Below are 21,032 nucleotides of genomic sequence, written 5' to 3'. Positions count from 1 at the left end.
CCAGCATTCATTTCAGCAACATGTACTTTTTAGTGAATAAACTCCACCTGCATTGTGTGCAGGGACAGTCCTAATTTTGGGCTTAAATCACTCTGTGCTGTTAGTGTTTTCCATTCTCATGTCCCTCTTTTTTAGGAGATTGTTGGTGTCTGAGTGTATTAAGGGGTTCAACATTAACAATACTCACGGTAATGTGTCCTTAACTTCTTAAGGAACGGAGGCAATTGTACACATTATGAACCAAAAGAACTAAACAACACTTTGAATTAGAGCTATAGGTTTGTTCCACCGTAATTTAGGGGTTTCTCTTCAAGTGTCCCCATACATATTATATATATTTTTTTAAAGGACACAAAGGGCATTCATTTAACATCCTATATGTATACCTAACACAATATTACAATGTGAATAAAATATTTTACAAAATGGAAAAAAACTTTTAAAAAAAATGCATGTTTTCTGATAATCATTTTTACACATCTAGTGCAACTAATTAAAACGAACTCAAAATAGTCACATACCCGTCCTGATTGTTAGATGTCTAATATGTTTAGGATCTAAAATATTTTTTTATAGATAACACAAACCCAATACCAACCCTCACAATAATGCAATGCCAACCATACCCCTTACCCAGTGCTTATGCTAACTCTAACTTAACCCTACACTATCCATAATGCTACAGATAACTGTACTCCAACATTAACTGTGACTCTACTCTTACCCATAAATCTACCCCAGCCTCACCAATAACCCCAACCAGTGGCGTACACACAAACCACGGGGCCTCGGTGCAAAACTGATCCATGGGGTGGCCCTAACAGCATGGGCCATTTGATGGGCCACTTCACCTGCGGCCCTGGCGATTATACTGCACAGTCAGGGATGCAACACATACGACCGCGGTATGTATGCCGCTGACCCCAACCATAACCCCAAAGTAACCCACCCAATTTTGATATTAGAAATGGGTTTTACTATTTAACACAGTAGATGGTAGGATGTGTCCACCATCTACTAGCCATTTTCATTTATGACACCACCTACTGGCCATTTAAATAGAGCCCTGGTTTCCAGCCGATTACACTATGATCGGTGTTGGGCAGCTGACAAAGCCCAGCAATGGTCTCAATCGGCTGGGAACAAACTGGGACACCCTGCCAGGGTCTATTTAGACCCTGGAAGGTCTCCACAAAGCTGCCGGCACCCCAGAAAAACAATGACTGAAAATGATAGCGATTGGTTTAATGATGCAGGGTTCTGTGCACCACAATCTTTTTTTATTTTTTTTAAATGTTTTATTTACGCAATATTTATAATAGGCATTAAAATAAGATGAGCAATCATTCTCATCTAAAAGTCTGAGGCCTCTAAAAATGGTGCCAGCAGACAGAGGAAAGCCCCCCGTATCTATTGATACCTGGGACTCCATGGTGTGAGCAAAGATTTAACCCGGCACACACCAAATATGGAAGACATGCCATTACGTCCTAAAGTCATTAAAGCCCATTAAATGACAAATCCCAGTGTCGTAAAGGGTTTAGATTGAAGAGTAATCTCTGTAAATAAGATACATTGTTTTTCTAAATTTTAATTTAGTTGCATAAATATTTCGTAAGTCACCTAACATTTCAGAATAGCCCCACCCCTGGCCACACCTCTCAAATTATATTGTCCTTCTTTATCCATCTGTAATGTTTGGAGGTATGTGTTCCCAGGAGTATACATCCCAACATTGGCAGGTATGTAATCAGGATGCATGGTTAAACTACTAGGAGGGTGGGGGCGGGGCCTGACTGTCATGGAGGACAGACGTGTTTCATAGGAGCTCCTCCACAATCCTGGCATCGAAGGCGAAACACGGCTTCACTCAGACTAATTCCGGGACCATCTTGAGCCCACACCGAAGCCTGACACTGCAGGGCACGGTAGTAGGGGTCGGTGACCCGGTAAAACCCGAGCAGCCACACTTGCGACAGAATGCGGCCTTGTGTGCACCGGACGGGAGAGGCGGCCGCTCTCCCGCTCCGGGGCTGCCCAGCAACTGCAATGGCGGGGCAGGCATCCCGTTACCCCCCACCCCCACCCCCCGGGGATCGTTGGGGGTGAACACGGTCCAACCCAAGAGAACTACACCCAGTAGGGGAGAAGTGGAGGTGCAGGCCGGAAAACAAACGACTAATATAACTGCCGACACATTCCTAATGGCGGACACCTCGTGCCTCCCTCGCACCCACCTCGTGCCTACCTTGGGCATATTCAATAAGCTTATGACTGCATCACATTTTAATGCTAGTCAATGTATATACAGCAGGTTGTTAATCCCATACATAATCCAATGAGCCTGATTATAATGCCTACAAAATATACACTAACTTGGTAAATTAAAGGACCACTCTAGTGCCAGGAAAACATACTTGTTTTCCTGGCACTAGAGTGCCCTGGGGGTGCCCCCACCCTCAGGGTCCCCCTCCCGCCCGGCTCTGGAAAGGGGAAAAGGGGTAAAACTTACCTTTTTCCAGCGCTGGGCGGGGAGCTCTCCTCCTCCTCTCCGCCCCGTCGGCTGAATGCGCACGCGCGGCAAGAGCTGTGCGCGCATTTAGCTGGTCGCGTAGGAAAGCATTTACAATGCTTTCCTATGGACGCTTGCGTGCTCTCACTGTGATTTTTACAGTGAGAATCACGCAAGCGCCTCTAGCGGCTGTCAATGAGACAGCCACTAGAGGATTAGGGGGAAGGTTTAACCAATTTATAAACATAGCACTCTGAAACTGCTATGTTCATAAAAAAATGGGTTAACCCTAGCTGGACCTGGCACCCAGATTACTTCATTAAGCTGAAGTGGTCTGGGTGCCTAGAGTGGTCCTTTAAGCATACACTTAGCTACCTAATGACACAGCAGAGCATTAACATGCCTAGAGAGACTAACGATGTGACCCTATAATGTAGGCAAATCTTAGTACTGTTAACCATTATCTAGCCTGTAGACCTCCTAGCCTATACACTCACAGCATGACTACCATATTTTAATTAGCTACTGCTAACCTGCAAAATTGGTTCAAGCATTATAACTACGCTAGCATAGCAAAATTAACACCGACGAGCAACTACTATGTTATTTTATTTCATTGTATTCTAGTTAAGCTTACTCTATCACTTTAGCTGTTTAATCGATATACCTAGAAAATATAAAATTGTGTGACTTATCATGAAAAAAAAAAAATACTAGGAGGGCCTCACTAGTTACTTGCAACCCAGGAGACCGGTGTGGCAGCCTGGTGTCAAGCGCAGTAGGCTGACTGACATCCTCCCAGCCGGCCTACTACCTGCAGGACCATGCAGAGAACATTGCATGGTCCTGGAGCCTGTTTAACAGTCTAATGATGTACTTTCGCTGTGCTTCCCAAGGACAGTTCCATGGTGTCCCTGAATGTGGGACACCAGGGAACAAAATCGGGGTGGTGGGAGAGGGCCTCAAAATCAGGACTGTCACAACAAAAGCAGACCCCAAAATCAGGACTGTCATGCCAAAAGGGAACCCCTTTAGAAGAGGGACCCCAAATGAAAAAGTCTAGGATGATGGAATAATTGGGACTGTGTGTTAATAAATCTTCCAAACTTAATTCCTTCCATAACAAAATATTATTTTCATTTTTAATTGATATTATTTCCTTGTGCCCATTCAGGCTCCATATATTTTCAAACTATTTTTACTCGTTATTATTCAGTATGATATATTTTTGGTTTACTAAGAACTAGCTTGTTCCAAGATGTGAATTAATATGGAGGCGATGACACTTCAATCTGTAACTAGCATTATATTTAATCTGGATAACATCTACATAACTGATGGCAGACATGATGCAATTTAAGTGTCAAATCCATGTCTAAGTACGTCAGAGAGACTCACTAATTTGGTGAACCTTTTGATTTTGGAGATATTTAATATAACAGCTAATTGAATTAAATGCTGAATTACTCATTACGTACAGTAAATTCTCATTTAGAGATTATTCAGAGTTCTATATTTAGTGTTTTGTTATTTGTCCGTGACCCGGTGTTCATCCCTGATTTCTCATTAGGCAAAGTGCTAGTAACTCTTAAATTTACATCCTGGGATTTGGTGTTTGTTCTTTCATAAAGTTTCTCTCTCATCCAAATTTAGCAGCATGATTTAATGTTCTCAATCAGTCTTACAGAAAATATAGTGATCGCACAGCTTCCAGTAATCATAAGGTGTCGGTGCTCTTGAAATCTTTGTTGTACTTCCATTTTTGTTAATAGCCTTTAAAATATCCTGTTATTAAAGGGACACTATAGTCACCCTAACAGCTTTAGCTTAATTAAGCAGTGTTGGTGTATAGATCATGCCCCTGCAGTCTTACTGCTCAATTCTATGCCATTTAGGAGTTCCATTACTTTTTGTTTTTGCTAATGCGGATTAGCCACACCTTCCCTGGCTGCGACTGACACAACCTGCATAAAAACAAAATGGCTTCACTTTCAGTCAGATGTAAATTAATTTTAAAATGTTTTTTTCCTGCTCTGTAAATTGAACCTTAATTACATACAAGAGGCTCCTGCAAGGTCTTGCAAGCTATTAACAGAGCAGGTAAGACATTCTAAATCAAACAGAATTTGCAATAAAGGAAGTGTAAACATTAGATCACTGTTTGCAGGACGTGTTTAGGAAGGCTGTGTAAGTCACATGCAGTTAGGTGTGCCTAGGGATGTATAAACAAAGTGATTTAACTCCTAAATGGCAGAGAATTTAGCAGTGAGACTGCAGGGGCATGATCTATACACCAACACTGCTTCAATAAACTAAAGTTGTTTTGGAGAGTTGTTTTGGTGACTATAGTGCCCTTTGAACGTTTAATCTATATTAGTATCTTCCTCCTACAATGCGTAGGACATACATCCCAACATTCCCAGATCTGGAGTGACAGTTCTGATATTGGTCGTCCATGGCTCTATCCCGGGTATTCTCTTAACAAATGCATTATTAAAAGAGAACTCTAAAAACAAACCCACCTTCAGCAAATTACATTTACCTCCGGCACTAACCAAGCGACAAGCCATAGGCTGAATTGTATATGCTGGGAAAGCCCCATTTTTTGGTCAAACCATTCAAAAAACATTTTGACCTACATAAAGGGGATGATGCCCAACAATGTGTTGCAGTAGTTATGGTGCTTAGTTTACCCTTTTAAACACGATTGCAGGTGAGGAGCAAGGGCCATTCTGTGGCACTTCTGCTCATGTGCAGCACTTTCAGAGTGCTAGGCTCATATACACCATAATGGTTTTAGGCTGACAAAGCTACATTTCTGGTTTATGACCAGTGTATATCTATTACAGCGTTATTTTTATTTTGAGGGGTTTGGGCAGTGGACTGGTTTTATTAAGTTTGCCCAAGTTTATAACAGGGCAGGGCATTTCCTGGCACAATACTGGGAAGGCTGCTCCATGGCGTTGGTACCACATGACTGGGCACCCATTGTCCATAACTAGAAGGCACACTAATGTGTAGGGATGAGATGACTTGCTACACATTTGTCAGAAGAAAATGCAGGCCAGCATATATAGGAATCATAAGATTGGGTATTCCCTGGTACCACAGCATACATCTAGGGAGCAGGGTTTGCTATATATATAATAGCAAAACCACATAAGAATTCTAAATTGTTTACCTTGTGTATATTATAAGTGGGTCAAAGGGGTAAAGTAAAATCATTACATTTAAAATCTAATCATACATACAAACATTTTTTCACAGAGGTATGTTTGTTTGTTTATAGCCAAGGATAAGCAAGTGATATATTTGGCTGGAATGGCTTTTGGAATTTACTCATGAAATTTTGGAAAACTCTATTGTTTCAAATAAAAAAATAACAGAATTATTGCTCAAATGAGCAATGGTGTAAGCAGGGGAACACATATCAGGAAACGGTGCGAATTAATGGCGTCAAAGAAAGATTTGGATTTTTTTTTTTGCTGGTTCATAAGATCAATCGGTAGAAAACCCAGAAACTTACAAGAATTAGCTTGTTTGCCTCTTTTAAATTTTTTTTTTTTTTTTTAGATAGTTAAGTGTTATAATTTCAAGTGCACTGACAATGGTGATGTTATAGCGTTATGTAGTATGTAAGTGTATATTACATTTTTTCTGTTTGTCTATCTATTAGATTTAGAGAATTGTTTAGTTCACATATTCTTTGTTTTTGTTGCACTAACTTGGCTCTCCCCAAATGAAAAGGATAATCCAGACGTGGACCCCGTGCTCACTGTGCCCAGAGGGGTATCAGCTATACCTTGCTGATGAGGCCCAAAAAAGGCCGAAACAATAGCCCGGAGTTGCTGTATCTCTTGTGCAGAGAACTTGCTGGCATTTCGGTTCTGGACTGCTCTTATGATCAGTCTGATTTGTAATGATATAGGTTCACTCTGTAAAGGCACAAGTGAACATAAACTATTTTGAGACATGATGAGCTACTGAGCTCCTCTAAGCTTTTGTCCATTCTCAGTTTTTATATTCTTTGTGTTTATTTTGTTATGAACAGCAATTCGTTCACATTCAAGGCTGATCGGGTAATTGTCCAAATTCCCGATTTCTGAACCACTATTTAGTCTAATCATGAAACCAATCACTCATGCAATGGACAAGCGTGTTTGTTTTGATTCAGAATTCGGCCAGTTGTGCCCAAAAAAGAAATAATTGATAGGAAAAAAGGTGAAGGCTAAGGAACAGCCACTAAATGTTGATTTTATTCACAGATCAAGTGAGAAGTGACCAACAGAGAGAAATAAAGGAGGAGCATTAAAAAACATTTTATACATTTCCATACACTAATCAACCCCAACCACTGATAGGCGAAGTGAATGAGATTGATTATATTGTTACAATGGCATATGTCAAGGCAGCAAGTTAACAAACAGCTCTTGAATTTCATGTTGTGGAAGCAGGAAAAATAGGCAAGCAGAAAAGATTTCAGTGATTTTGACACGGGCCATATAGTGATGGGTAGACGATTGGGTCAGAGCCTCTCCAAAACAACAAGTCTTGTTTGGTATTCCCAGTGTGATGCAGTGGTTTGTACCTACCAAAAGTGCTGTAAGTATGGAAAACCACTGAACTGGTGTCAGGGTCATGGGAGCCTAAGGCTCATTGATGCATGTGGGTAGTGAAGGCTAGTCCATCTGGTCCAATCACACAAAAGACCTACTATAGCTCAAATTGTTAAAAACGTAGAACTCGCCTTTATAGAAATATGTCAGAACACACAGTACATCGAAGTTTGCTACTTATGGGTCTGTGTAGCTGCAAACTGCTCAGAGTGCCCATGATGGACCCCTGTCCACCGCCGAAAGAACCTTCAATGGGAATGTGAGTATCATAAATGGATCATGGAGCAATAGAGGAAGGATGTCTGATCTAATAAATCACATTTTCTTTTAGATCAGGCAGATTGCCAGGTGCATGTGTATCGTTTACCTGTGGAAGAGATGGCAGCAGATTGCACTATGGGAATAAAGCAGGCTGTCAGAGGAAGCATTATATTCTGGGCAGTGTTCTGCTGGGAAACCTTGGGTCCTGGCATTCATGTGGATTTTACTTTGACACATATGACCTACCTAGAGATTGTTGCAGACCACGTGCACCCCTTCATGGCAATGGTATTCCCTGAAGGCAGTGGCATCTTTCAGCAGGATAACGTACCCTGCCACACTGCAAAAATTGTACAGGAATGGTTTGAGGAACATGACAAAGAATGTATAGTGCTGCATTGGCCTCCAAATTCCCCATATTTCAATCTGATTGAAAATCCCTGGACTATGCTGGAACAACAAATCCGATCCATGGAGGCCTTATCTCCCAACTTGCAGGACCTAAAGGATCTGCTGCTAATGTATTGGTGCCAGATACCAGAGGACACGTTCAGAGATCTTGTGGAGTCCATACCTTGATGCATCAGAGCTGTTTTGGCAGCATTAGAGGGGAGTACACGTATTAGTGGTTTTAATATTGTGGCTGATCAGTGTATTTTTTATTTAATACATTTACAAAATATACTTATAGATGTTTACTGCTCCTCCTCTTTTTGCCTCTGCTGGTTACGTTTTCTCACTTGGTCTATAGGCACCAAGACCACTTAATCTATTAGACAGCCACTAGAGGTGCTTTCTGCAGTTTCATGGAATTTGACTCTTTGAAACGACGCGGGACGTTCTCATGCTTTGAAAAACCCCGTAGGAAACTAGCAGGAAAGTTCGCCTGTGATGCAATTGTAATTCTTTTCAGATGAAGTGGTTCGTCCAAAAAAATTTTCATTCGCTCTGCACAAGTCTACTATTTTCAAGCTTTTACCTTGGGATTAATAACTTTAGTGTCATAATGTTTTTAATTTTGGTACTTATAGAAACCATGCATATTAGAGTTATTTCCTGGGATGGCCACACACACAGTGTGCGTGATTAGTTTTACTTTGTTCTGAACTTCTGTTTTCTTTTCTCATACCTGTCCCACCTGTGTTTAACTGGCCCAATCACAGCAGCTCTGCCCAGTCTGTCCTATATATATGCCTCCGTTAACAACCTTTGATTTATTGTTCTCATTTAATTCAAGTGTTTAGTGAGCTTCAGTTTATTAGACTTTATGCATTTAAAGGTTTAATCCCAAGATCAATATTTTAATATACAGTGAGTATGAGTGCATCACAATGCCTCAAAGCGATAAAATGCACAGCAAGACCTTTTGTGTACCTCTTTCCAATGAGTTTGTGTAAGCAGGTCCAAAGTATTTGTACTGACATTTACATTTTTTTAAAGGAACATTCTAATTACATTAATTACCAGCTCAGTGTAGTGGTTATGGTGCTAAAAGTCACTGGTTGATCTCTCTTTTTTTTCTACTTGTCAAATCCTTTAGGAATGACTTCACAAACACCAGAGCTCTCTCCAGCACCCAAGCCCACCCGGTCTCCAGCCATGCTTCAATGCAGACTCCACATTTCTGCGTTACCAGTATTATGTCTGCCTACCTTGGACGGCAGTGATAGGTTGGAAGCAGTGGGCTAACATGACCCAGCACTTCAGCCAATCATACCTGTTCAGGTTGGTCAAAACTGATAATGGTATTGAAGAGGTAAATATTCTGCATTGCCATCACAGCTGCACAATGAATGGTCTACGGATGGTGTGTAAAGCACTGTTTGTTGTCAAATCATCCCCCCAAAAAAACACACAAACAATACAGAATGACACCCTCTGCTTCTTTGCATCATAACAAGGGTCTACACCAAGGTGTTGTGATTATAGTGCTTAATGTGTCTCTTTAACAATGTGTCACTATGCCCTGGCAGAGCTATGCCTGTCACTTGCATTCTCCCTTGACAAAGGCGTTTTTGCCAAACGTTGGGGATTGGTGTTTATTTGTGCTCTGGGGTGACTTGCATCTGATACTATTACTGTATATTATCTGCTTTTCTTTTTGGTATGTATTCAGATTGCTTTCTGTATTTTTACTCAAGGGTATGTTTTGTATTTTTTTTCTTTGATGTCTGAGATATATGTTTCGATTATGTTTTATTGGTTCATGAGTGTGAATCTTCTATTGTGAGATGGTATATGTCCGTTTCTGTTTATGATGGATATAATATTTCCATAATGCATTGTTACTTGTGACTTTGTGTCACTTTGACACTAGATCTATGTATATATGTGCATAATAGTACTCTTGTGTATACTAAACTAATAATATAAAAAAAAAGTGTAACTGGTTATGGGATGTGCTCCTTAACCCCTTAAGGACACAACTTCTGGAATAAAAGGGAGTCATGACGGACTATATCCGTCATGTGTCCTTAAGGGGTTAATTCTCTTTTAATGGCAACACATCCAGCCACATTTCGAGAAGAAAAGTGCTTGTTTGAAATGTTGGTTTATATACAGCCCTTCTGAACATATTCTTAATCTGCTACTCAGAGATTTACTGGCTTTTAACTCCTTAACCAATAACATCTAAAGAATCCTAATCTTATTAAATGAGTAGGAAATACCAGGAAATACTGTCTTTAGATTATTATTACACAACTTATCATTGGATCACTGGTCCATAAAGCAGTTCTGATTTTATAATGAGCATGTCCCAAATCCCTCCTTTGTGTCCCCTTTTTGTGTTTTTTTTACTCAAAGCTATACATAAGCAAATGTAATGTGATAAGTTCTAATACTAAAATAAGTATAGAAAGAAGAGGGAAAACAAATACCTTATCCTGGAAGAAATAGGAATCCACCAAAACCTATGTAGACAATGAAATAGGGAGAAACTACCTTAAACAAAAAGCAATCAAAGAATCCAGGAGCTAGCCAATAAATAGTTGTGGCAATTTTTTTTTCTAATATAACATAATAGTGTTAGATCCAAAGAAGGAGAAATTAAGTTTAAATTAAATTGAAAAGTGTAAACCTCCAATCATTAATTTCAAAATGTGTCTGTATGGTATGTATACCCTTCACCTGAAAAATGGAAATGTCCCAGGGCAGGGGTAACTTATTACCAGATAATATACTTCCATACAATTAATAAAATGAAAGATAAAAATCCTGGTTGCTAGTGCAAATCAGACAAATAAAATAATAAGGCAAAGACCAGTATTAGGAACTGGTTGCCATAAGCAATATGGGAAATATCGCCAAAAACAACTGGGAATTAGAGAATAAGATTTATTACATACACAAATAATTGAATATAAAAGTAACTATAAAAATCAGTCCACTGTCACAACATCAGATCTTTTGAGGTAAAAATTGCAAAAATTGGATCTAACACTATTATGTTATATTAGAATTTTTTTTTGCCACAACTATTTATTGGTTAGCTCCTGGATTCTTTGATTGCTTATTGTTTAAGGCAGTTTCTCCCTATTTCATAAGCAAATGTAAGCACTAGCAGGTTGACAAGAGTTGACAAATGGTGGAGCTTTAGTTAAGATTGTGCGTGTACTCTCCTCCCTCTGCATCACTGATGCTGTGTTGACTATTACGCAATCTCGAAAGTCACCACAGAGTTCAGTGGAAATCTACAGTGTAGTGGGAATGCAGATGACTTACACATAACCAGGTAAGGGCAACAGATAGACTCTGCCATCTTATTTTAAGATGACAGCACAGAGAAAGGAGATTCTGATGGACTTGAAATCTCCAAAAAGTAAAAAGAAATGTTGGGTAGGATTTCAGAGGGTCTAGAACTAGACAGACCTGTTTTCTTTTGTCTCCTCTACACAGATCCATTATAACATAGCTATATATATTTTTTACTAGGAATAAAATACGAGTTAATCATTTTTATACACTTATGCCATTTCCGTCTCAGTAACTCATCTTTTCAAGACAGCGTACCTTGTTTGAACGCAATGACACTCGACCTCCACAGCGTGCGCAGAATTTAGTTTGGCAATATGAACAGTTGTGGCCACAGCCATCGGCAAATTTAGTTTTGTGGCAGATTCCACATGTGGGGGCGTCACTTTTCAGCTCCTGCTGCTGCTGAGCCTCATCGCCCATCTTTTTCACTTGCTCTTTGTACATTTCGAACTGCTGATGCAATTTCCTGCAAGGGCAAGAGAAATACAGAAGCTCAACATGGGTGCAAACAATGGTGCAGAATGATCAAGAAATCTAATAACAAGAAGTCTAGAAAGTATAACCTCTAAACATGCTAGGAAGTATACACTCTAAACATGCTAGGAAGTATACACTCTAAACGTGCTATTAAGTTCTAGGAAGTATTACCTCTGAACATGCTAGGAAATATACACTCTAAACGTGCTAGGAAGTTCTAGGAAGTATTACCTCTGAACATGCTATGAAGTATTACTTCTATGAAAGCTGTAATGCATGCCACCCAACCCTCCAGATTTTGGGGGACAGTCCCGATTTTTGGGTCTTGACTTAGTTCCCTGGAGTCCCACTTTTGTAGACACCAGGGAAATGGCCCCAACAAGCACTGTTCAAGCACATTGTTAGTTGTTTGTTTGTTAGGTAATCAGGGCACTAAGACCCTGCAGACCCCAAAACTGTGCTTTGCTACAGGCTCCACCTTAATAGGGTGTCCTTAAAAGACAGACAGGCAGCTTTCATACCAGGCTGAACTGACAGAAAAGAGGGCAGGCCTATTATTTTACCCCCACCACTAGCATCCCGATTATCTGGACACCAGAATTAGGAGGGAATACCTAGGACTTTGTCCATTATTGTACTATATAACCATAGATCTATTCTTTCATTCCCTGGGAAAAATGGTATTAAGGTGGGCTCAACTACTTTGAAGGCCACCACTTTTGTGGATGATCTACTAGTCTTTCAAGACTACCACCTCTTTTTCAGAAATAAAAAAAGCCTCCTTGCTTTATTTAAAAAATATTCTCAAATAATTTATTTAAATCAGAAGGCTTTTACTTGGAACCTGAAATTTTACCGCCAAACTCACATTTATATACACTGAACAAAATTATAAACAGAACACTTTTGTCTTTGCCCCCATTTTACATGGGCTGAACTCAAAGATCTAAGACTTTTTCTATGTACATAAATGGCCTATTTCTCTCAAATATTCGTAAATCTGTCTAAATCTGTGTTAGTGAGCACTTCTCCTTTGCCGAGATAATCCATCCACCTCACAGGTGTGGCATATCAAGATGCTGATTAGACAGCATGATTATTGCACAGGTGTGCCTTAGGCTGGCCACAATAAAAGGCCACTCTAAAATGGGCAGTTTTATCACACAGCACAATGCCACAGGTTTTGAGGGAGCGTGCAATTTGCATGCAGACTGCAGGAATGTCCACCAGAGCTGTGCCCGTTAATTGAATGTTCATTTCTCTACCATAAGCGGTCTCCAATACATCTGCATAAAAAAATTGTTACATTTACTCGGTTTTTCTTTCACGAAGGGAGAGCAAAACACAGGGTGCAAGAGAATACTGAGAATGGACAACAGCCAAAATAGCTTGCCTTTCAAAGAGTAACTAAACCATTTGCATATCATACTGATTCACCGAAAAGGGAAGTAAAACTCCAGAATGCTGGCCAACTCCCTATGTACAAGAGAAGCCACAACCCCAGACGATAGTTCCAGCCTTGTTAGGCCAAGTTAGTGAAGTATAGTTGATACCCATCTAGGCACAGAGAGCACATAGAGTATTGTTACTAAATAAAAACATGAACTTGTCATCTAGTAAGGGAAGATCTCTCAGATTGGGATTTTAAAACTGCACAAATATAAACACGTAGGAGGACTAACTCTTTAAAACAGGCATAGGCAACGTTCGGCACTCCAGATGTTTTGGACTACACTTCCCATGATGCTTTGCCAGCATTATGGGTGTAAGAGCATTATGGGGAATGTAGTCCACAACCAGGGCCGGCGCCACCTGTAAGGCGACCTAGGCAGCCGCCTAGGGCGCAACTTACCAGGGGGCGCCGGATCCCTGTCCCCGCTGCGCCTCCTCATGCTGCGCCGCCTGAGCGCTTTAACAAGCCCCAGGCGGCGCAGCACTGCTGCACGGAGGGCGGCCGGGTTTGAGTGACCGGCAGGAGGGAAGCGCAGAGCGCACCCTCCTGCCGGTCTCTCCATGTAGCGTGGCCGGGCGGCGCGGAACGCGGGAGAGGAACCTTTGTTTCCTGTACCCGGCCGCCGGCGGAATGACAGGAAGTGCTCACTGAGTGAGCATTTCCGGTCATTCCGCCGGCGGCCGGGTACAGGAAACAGAGGTTCCTGTCCCGCGTTCCGCGCCGCCCGGCCACGCTACATGGGCAGGAGGGAGGGTAAGGACCACTAAGGGGGGGGGGGGGTTGTAAGGACCACTAAGGGGGGGGGGTTGTAAGGACCACTAAGGGGTTGTAAGGACCACTAAGGGGGGGGGTTGTAAGGACCACTAAGAAGGGGGGGGGGGGTTGTAAGGACCACTAAGAAGGGGGGGGGGTTGTAAGGACCACTAAGTGGGGGGTATAAGGACCACTAAGGGGGAGGGGGGTATAAGGACCACTAAGGGGGAGGTGGGGTATAAGGACCACTAAGGGAGGGGGGGTATAAGGACTACTAAGGGAGGGGGGGGTATAAGGACCACTAGGGGAGTGATGGGGGGATAAGGACCACTATGGGAGGGGGGGATATGGACCACTATGGGAGGGAGGGGGGGATAAGGACCACTATGGGAGGGAGGGGGGATAAGGACCACTATGGGAGGGAGGGGGGATAAGGACCACTATGGGAGGGAGGGGGGGATAAGGACCACTATGGGAGGGAGGGGAGATAAGGACCACTATGGGAGGGAGGGGGGGATAAGGACCACTATGGGAGGGAGGGGGGGATAAGGACCACTATGGGAGGGAGGGGGGGATAAGGACCACTATGGGAGGGAGGGGGTGGATAAGGACCACTATGGGAGGGAGGGGGGGATAAGGACCACTATGGGAGGGAGGGGGGGTAAGGACCAGGACCACTATGGGAGGGAGGGGGGGATAAGGACCACTATGGAAGGGAGGGGGGGATAAGGACCACTATGGGAGGGAGGGGGGATAAGGACCACTATGGGAGGGAGGGGGGATAAGGACCACTATGGGAGGGAGGGGGGGGGGATAAGGACCACTATGGGAGGGAGGGAGGGGATAAGGACCACTATGGGAGGGAGGGGGGGGATAAGGACCACTATGGGAGGGAGGGGGGGATAAGGACCACTATGGGAGGGAGGAGGGGATAAGGACCACTATGGGAGGGAGGGGGGGGATAAGGACCACTATGGGAGGGAGGGGGGGGTAAGGACCACTAGGGGAGGAGGGATAAGGACCACTAGGGGAAGTGAGGGAGGGGGGATAAGGACCACTATGGGAGGTTGGGGGGGATAAGGACCACTAGGGGAGGGGGGGATAAGGACCACTATGGGAGGGAGGGGGGGATAAGGACCCCTATGGGAGGGAAGGGGGGATAAGGACCACTAGGGGAGGGAGGGAGGGGGGATAAGGACCACTATGGGAGGTTGGGGGGGATAAGGACCACTAGGGGAGGGGGGATAAGGACCACTAGGGGAGGGGGATAAGGACCAGTAGGGGAGGGGGGATAAGGACCACTAAGGGGGGGAAGGACCACCAAAGGGGGGTAAGGAGGGAGGACTACTAAGGAGAGGCGAGGAGGGTGATTACCACTAAGGGGGTGGGGGGAGTAGGGGGAAGGTCTACTAAGGGGTTTGGGAGAGGGAGGACCACTAAGGGGTTTGGGAGAGGGAGGACCACTAAGGAGGGGGGAGTGAGAAGACCACCAAGGGGGACTGCAGAGGGACAGGGGGCCAAGGGAGAGCACTAAGTGACAGAAGGGGAGAACACGGAGGGACAGAAGGGAAGGGGAAATCAATAATTGAGGGGAGAGCACTATGAAATTTTTAAAAAAAAAGAAAGAGCTGTTCCCCTCCCAGTCTCTATCCTACCCCACAAACCCTCTCTTTTACACTACACACATACACAATGCACCCCCCCACACAGAAACATACAATGCATTCCTACTCACACACAGACACACCCGAAACACACAATGCATCCCTTACGTTCTCTTACATAATTAATGCACCCCTTACAGACACACACTGCATTCAATTACATACAATGCATTCCTACTCACACACACACACACACCCAGAAACATACAATGCATTCCTTACACGCAAACACACACTACATCCCCTATAAACACACTACATCCCTTAAACAAATTGCACACATAAAACATCCCCAACTCATGGATGGGCCATGTAGGTGGATTTATGGGTGGGCATTGTAGGCGTATGCCCCCTGGGGGCCCAGACCTTGAGCTGTGTAAGGGACCCTAAAAAATGGAGCTGCTTCCTGTTCGTTAATTGTTGTGAGCACTGTTAAAAACAGTCTCCAGAGAGCCTCTTCTACACCAGACCTGTGGAGCCAGACTGAGCCCATCATCAGCCTCTTGTCCTCATCTGGTGGTAAGTAGGCAATCCAATATATTATTAGTGGCACTAATCTCTAATTTACCTCACATTAAATGGATACTATAGTCACCAGAAGCACTACAGCATAATGTAGTGGTTCTGGTGTCTATAGCCTGTGCCTGTAGGCTTTTTAATGTAAACACACTGTCTTTTCAGATAAGACACTTTGTGAAGACTGGCGTTGGCCCATATGGCAGAGCATATGGGCGGGGCATTGTGATGTCACATGGTGGGCTGGACATATGGGGGGGCGGCAAATTTTTTTTTGCCTAGGGCGGCAAAAATCCTTGCACCGGCCCTGTCCACAACATCTGGAGTGCCGAACGTTGCCTATCCCTGCTCTAGAATATCAGAGATTATAACCATGCTGCATTACTTAGACATGCCATATACTGGCTGACTGCCAACTCAATGTAGTCAGTCACAATTTGGTTCAGTATTTGACAACTCTATTTACCGTAGCAACACTTTTATACTTACCAAGAGAAGACATCCAAAAGCTAATATTTTTCAGTGCTTTACTTTCTCACCCTTACCGTCTTAGAAGATCTTTTGTTCCAGATCGGTATTAGATCACACACTCCATCTTCCTCCCATATCAAACATACCTTGCATTCTACACAATAATTCTCCTTCACCTTTCCTCATCGTGGCCACAATTCGGCTTTCATTATGCCTAACAATTTCTACGCAGAGATAAATAACAAATCCTGCTAGAAAGTTAGAAGACCTAAACTAAAAAACATCTCTTCTTGTCCCTTCCCTGAATATTTTGAAATAAGACGTTTTCTCTACTCTGTAATTACAGACTTGAAGAACCGTGTTGATAGTCTAATAGAAGCCTCTCCTCCCATTTCACATTCCATCTCAAAATCTACTTTGGGATCAGACTTATACTAACTCCCACCTCTTTTAACACAGGCTTAACCAAATGGACACAACAACTTCCTCATTTAGATATACACACAATTCTGAACGCACAGTTACTCTTAACTTATTTCTCCAGCAGCCTACCAGGAAATGTCCTTAAAAATGAAACTCTCTGCCTATGTCCTTTTGAGACCAAAGAAAAAATCTCAGGCATTCACTGTGATGCGTTTTAGTTCTCAGGCATTCACTGTGATGCTTTAATGGATCTGCAACATTTTGACCTGTACCCAGGTCTTTATCAAGCTAACACCACAACAACAAGTAAACCTTTAAATACACACATAATCAATTAATGTGAGATTATAAAATTCATTAACACACACAGTGATCTAAAAAAACACTTAGTTAATGGACTCATTGGTTCAGTCCACAAGCTCCTTAAAAAACACACATCTGTATTAACAACCACATGCGTGTCTATTTTTAATATTTTTGAAAGTCATTTATATCACCACTCCCACATATTCGAAATTCACGTGTTCTTGGACTGTCTTGTCCTATACTATACTTAGTAGTTATCCGACAGCGCGTTTTTCGTAGGTTTTTCTGACCTTGGCTCAATTTTGGACTATTCTCCATCATATTGTCCATGGCCTTTAGCTTGTCGTATTGTATTTCTTCCATTATGCCTCTCTGACCTTTGTTTGTCTTATTCTTGCCCTATTCGACGTTAGATCCGGCCATTCTAAGGCCCAGTAATACACATTATGCTACTGTATCTATTGACTCTTTATATATTTATATGTTTATTACCTCTATAAGGAAGTGAAGTTATTACTGATGTACAGAATAGAAGGTATCACTGCCATAAGAATGGAAGGAATAACCCCAGTCCTCCCCAGCACGCTAGAATGAATGCTCTTTGAGGGTTGCAGGCTCAATTTCAGTAGCATCAACTCAGTCCATCTTCAAAGCTTGATTAGATCTAATGAGTGCTTTTGTGCTATAATAATAATATAATAATATTGATATACCAAGATATATGTACCTAAAAAGTAGGCTTATTTAAATGTATCCATCTTGGTAAATACCTTATTGCTATTTATTAAACATACCTTTCATCAGATACTGCCTTCTGCAAAGGGATTATATATATGCTATCTTCCTTAAACTTTCCTAAGCTCATTAAGTCTGAAGAACGTCAAATTAGTACATCGTAATTGTTCTTATTGGTCTCTGACATATCATGGCCTAACCTGTCTCTTTCTTTCCCTTGCTAATTCGTAGTCCAAAGGCTAGATGTTAAATAATCCATCATTTTTCTCCCCAGGGAATAGGTCATAATTAATATGTGACTTCCTATGGGGTGTTTGATGTATAATTGACATGTATGCTTTGTTTACAGTCAATGCATTTATGTTCTACTAGATAATAAAATTAAATGTGAGGACGGCATCACGCAATTAAATTACCGTCACATCTTCCTAGTTGCAAAATGCTATCGCTATCCCCTTCTTCAAACATATATCATTTGACGTTTTGTTGTTGTTTTTTTATCAAAGTGTTTTTTAAATTTTAGTGATAGGTGCCCTTTGTATAGTATTCTGGTTTAAAGGGTAATGTAACCTTTACTTTATTATCCCTTCTACTTAAAAAAATAAAATAAAAAAAAGCGTTAATAATTCATCTTTACATTCACTCCAAGTTTTCCTGCCACAATTCATTCCGGCATGTATATACATACACATATACATTCATATATTTCAGCAGATGTGTATGGAATGTCAATCAGCAGTGGCTAAAGCTAGTAAGTTATTGTCATGCATGAAAAAGGGCATACATTCTCGGGACGAGAATATCATTTTGCCTCTTTATAAATCACTGGTAAGACCAAATATTAAATATGCTGTGCAATTTTGGGCACCTGTTCTAAATAAGGATATTATAGCACTAGAAAAAAAGTGCAGAGGTGGGCTACAAAATGAATAAAAGGAAGAGAACATTTTAGCTACGAAGTAAGGTTAACAAATTTAAACCTCTTTAGTTTAGAAAAATGTCGGCTCAGAGGGGACATGATAACATTATACAAATATTTCCGGGGGCCAATACAAACCATTGTGTGGAAATCTATTCACAAACCGGACTTTACATAGGACACGAGGCCATGCGTTTAGAAAGAATATTTATTCTAAGGGAAAGAAAAGGTTTTTTTTTACCGTAAGAACAATAAGGATGTAGAATTATCTGCCTGAAGAGTCTGTACAGATGTTTAACCCCTTAAGGACCAAACATCTGGAATAAAAGGGAATCATGACATGTCACATGTGTCATGTGTCCTTAAGGGGTTAAACAGTAACTAGATGCATACTTGCAAAACATAATATTAAATTGTATAATTTTTCAACTGAAGGACTTCTATCCTATATGTAAAGAGGTTGTTATAGTCAGTGCTTGAAGTATATTTTTACATTTTAATAAATTTTTAATGCAAGCATTAGATTAATACCCATTTATTTTATACTATAAACATTTCGACTTCTGACAGAGAGAGAAAGTATTAGCTATTAGTTATATAAGTTATAAGTTGGAAGATAAGGCTACATCATTAAATGGTGACCCTGGTGACAAAGGATCCACAGTCTCTTTGTAGCAACAAAACCAACGTTTTGCTACATGATCAAATGTTTGAGCAACGGTCTGAAAAAAAACACACTGTATAAATGAAAGTATGAGGACCACTTTCCTGCTCTTGTTTCCATTTAAAATATGTGAACAAGCACAATACAAGCCCTCAGGCATCTGAACGTCTGAAAAGCAAAGCGATTTCAAGGCAGGTTGGGGTGAACTAAGACAATGGCATGGGAATCAGTACTGACGTAGCTTGCAGATAGATATCTGTCTCAGCTGGAACCCAGTGAGTGTCCCACTGCTATTAGAACAATACGCATTCTTGAAACTCACTCTTACTAACAAAGTCCTTCCTTCCTTAGGTAAAATCTATGAATATAGCCTATACTGCGTATGTTTATATATCTGTCAGCTTCTACTGCAGCAGTCATTTCTTAAGGAGATAAAAGCAATCTTAAAGTAGTACATTTTAATGAAAGTACGTACTGACAATTTCATTAACACAATAAGGGAAATGTATCAGAGTGTTCTGTTCTAAACAGTGGTGTAGTGTACTAAAAGTGGGGCAATCACTATGGAAACCAGTGGAACCAGCAGATGGATTTTACTGGTGGCTCTATTAAAAAAACACTTTTTTGAACAAAACACACTGGAAAAAATCTTTCCCATTGAATACCAACCAACATCAGCATCCCATAAAGCAGCACTCTGCTGAGCAGGGGCAAAGGGGGCAGGTCAGGGACACTAATAAAAAGCTGAACCAGCCCGTAAATGGAGATGGTCCCCCTAAAGAGTAGGCACGTCAGCCTGGCATGAATGACACCAGGCTGACAGCCATTAATGCAAGTCATCAATCTAAGGGTAGAGCATGCAAAGAGCACCGTTTCTGCACTCTCTTCCTGGTCCTACTGCTTAGTGCCCCGAGCATAGCATGAGGGTATCTAATGATGTGTTCCTGGTACACTTTCTGGGGACAGTTCCCTGGTGTCTCCAAAAAAGGGTCACCAGATAACAAAGTCATGGCAGATGGACAGGAACGTGAATTAGGGACTGTCCTGCTACAATTGGGACAGTCGGGATGCCTGCCATTGTACATATTCATTTAAATACCCACCTCAAGCTCATCATTGCATTCCACAACTTTCCTATTTTCCACCTCTAAAAGTTCTATTTCCCCGTGTCCCTTTTGTATATTCCTTGATATTGATTGGTGTGCAACAGGGAGGAGAAGTGGGCAAGTCTGCAATGCAAAGCACATCACTGGTGAAGCGACAAGGATGGTGCCCTCACACAAAACGGTGTGTGCCAAGTATGCAAGCCAAGCTGAACTGTACCCTTGCGGCCAGTCTACTTCAACAGCCAAATTCTTTTGAATACTTTTGCAAGACCAATAGTTTATTGGACACTAGCAAACAAATTCAGAATGATGGGACAAAGACCCAAACAGGATCTATGGGAGGTATAATTTAATGGCTGTGTTATTTTAAATACCTGAAAATGAAAAGCCATCTCACTTA

General features: G+C 41.8%; 1 protein-coding gene across 5 annotated transcripts in view; it reads right to left on the bottom strand.

Moving 5' to 3' along the window:
- The window catches only part of RIMS2 (regulating synaptic membrane exocytosis 2), a 627,382-nt gene that overhangs the window by 506,986 nt on the left and 99,364 nt on the right, over nt 1-21,032 (bottom strand). For all 5 annotated transcript variants that reach the window (XM_063451151.1, XM_063451153.1, XM_063451154.1 and 2 more), the window contains one exon: nt 11,401-11,611. In XM_063451151.1, coding sequence (XP_063307221.1) covers nt 11,401-11,611 — 211 coding nt within the window. The remainder of the gene's footprint in view (nt 1-11,400; nt 11,612-21,032) is intronic.

Source organism: Pelobates fuscus, chromosome 4 (genome assembly GCF_036172605.1).
Source record: "Pelobates fuscus isolate aPelFus1 chromosome 4, aPelFus1.pri, whole genome shotgun sequence".
NCBI lineage: Eukaryota > Metazoa > Chordata > Amphibia > Anura > Pelobatidae > Pelobates > Pelobates fuscus.
This window is presented reverse-complemented; position numbering and strand designations above follow the sequence as displayed.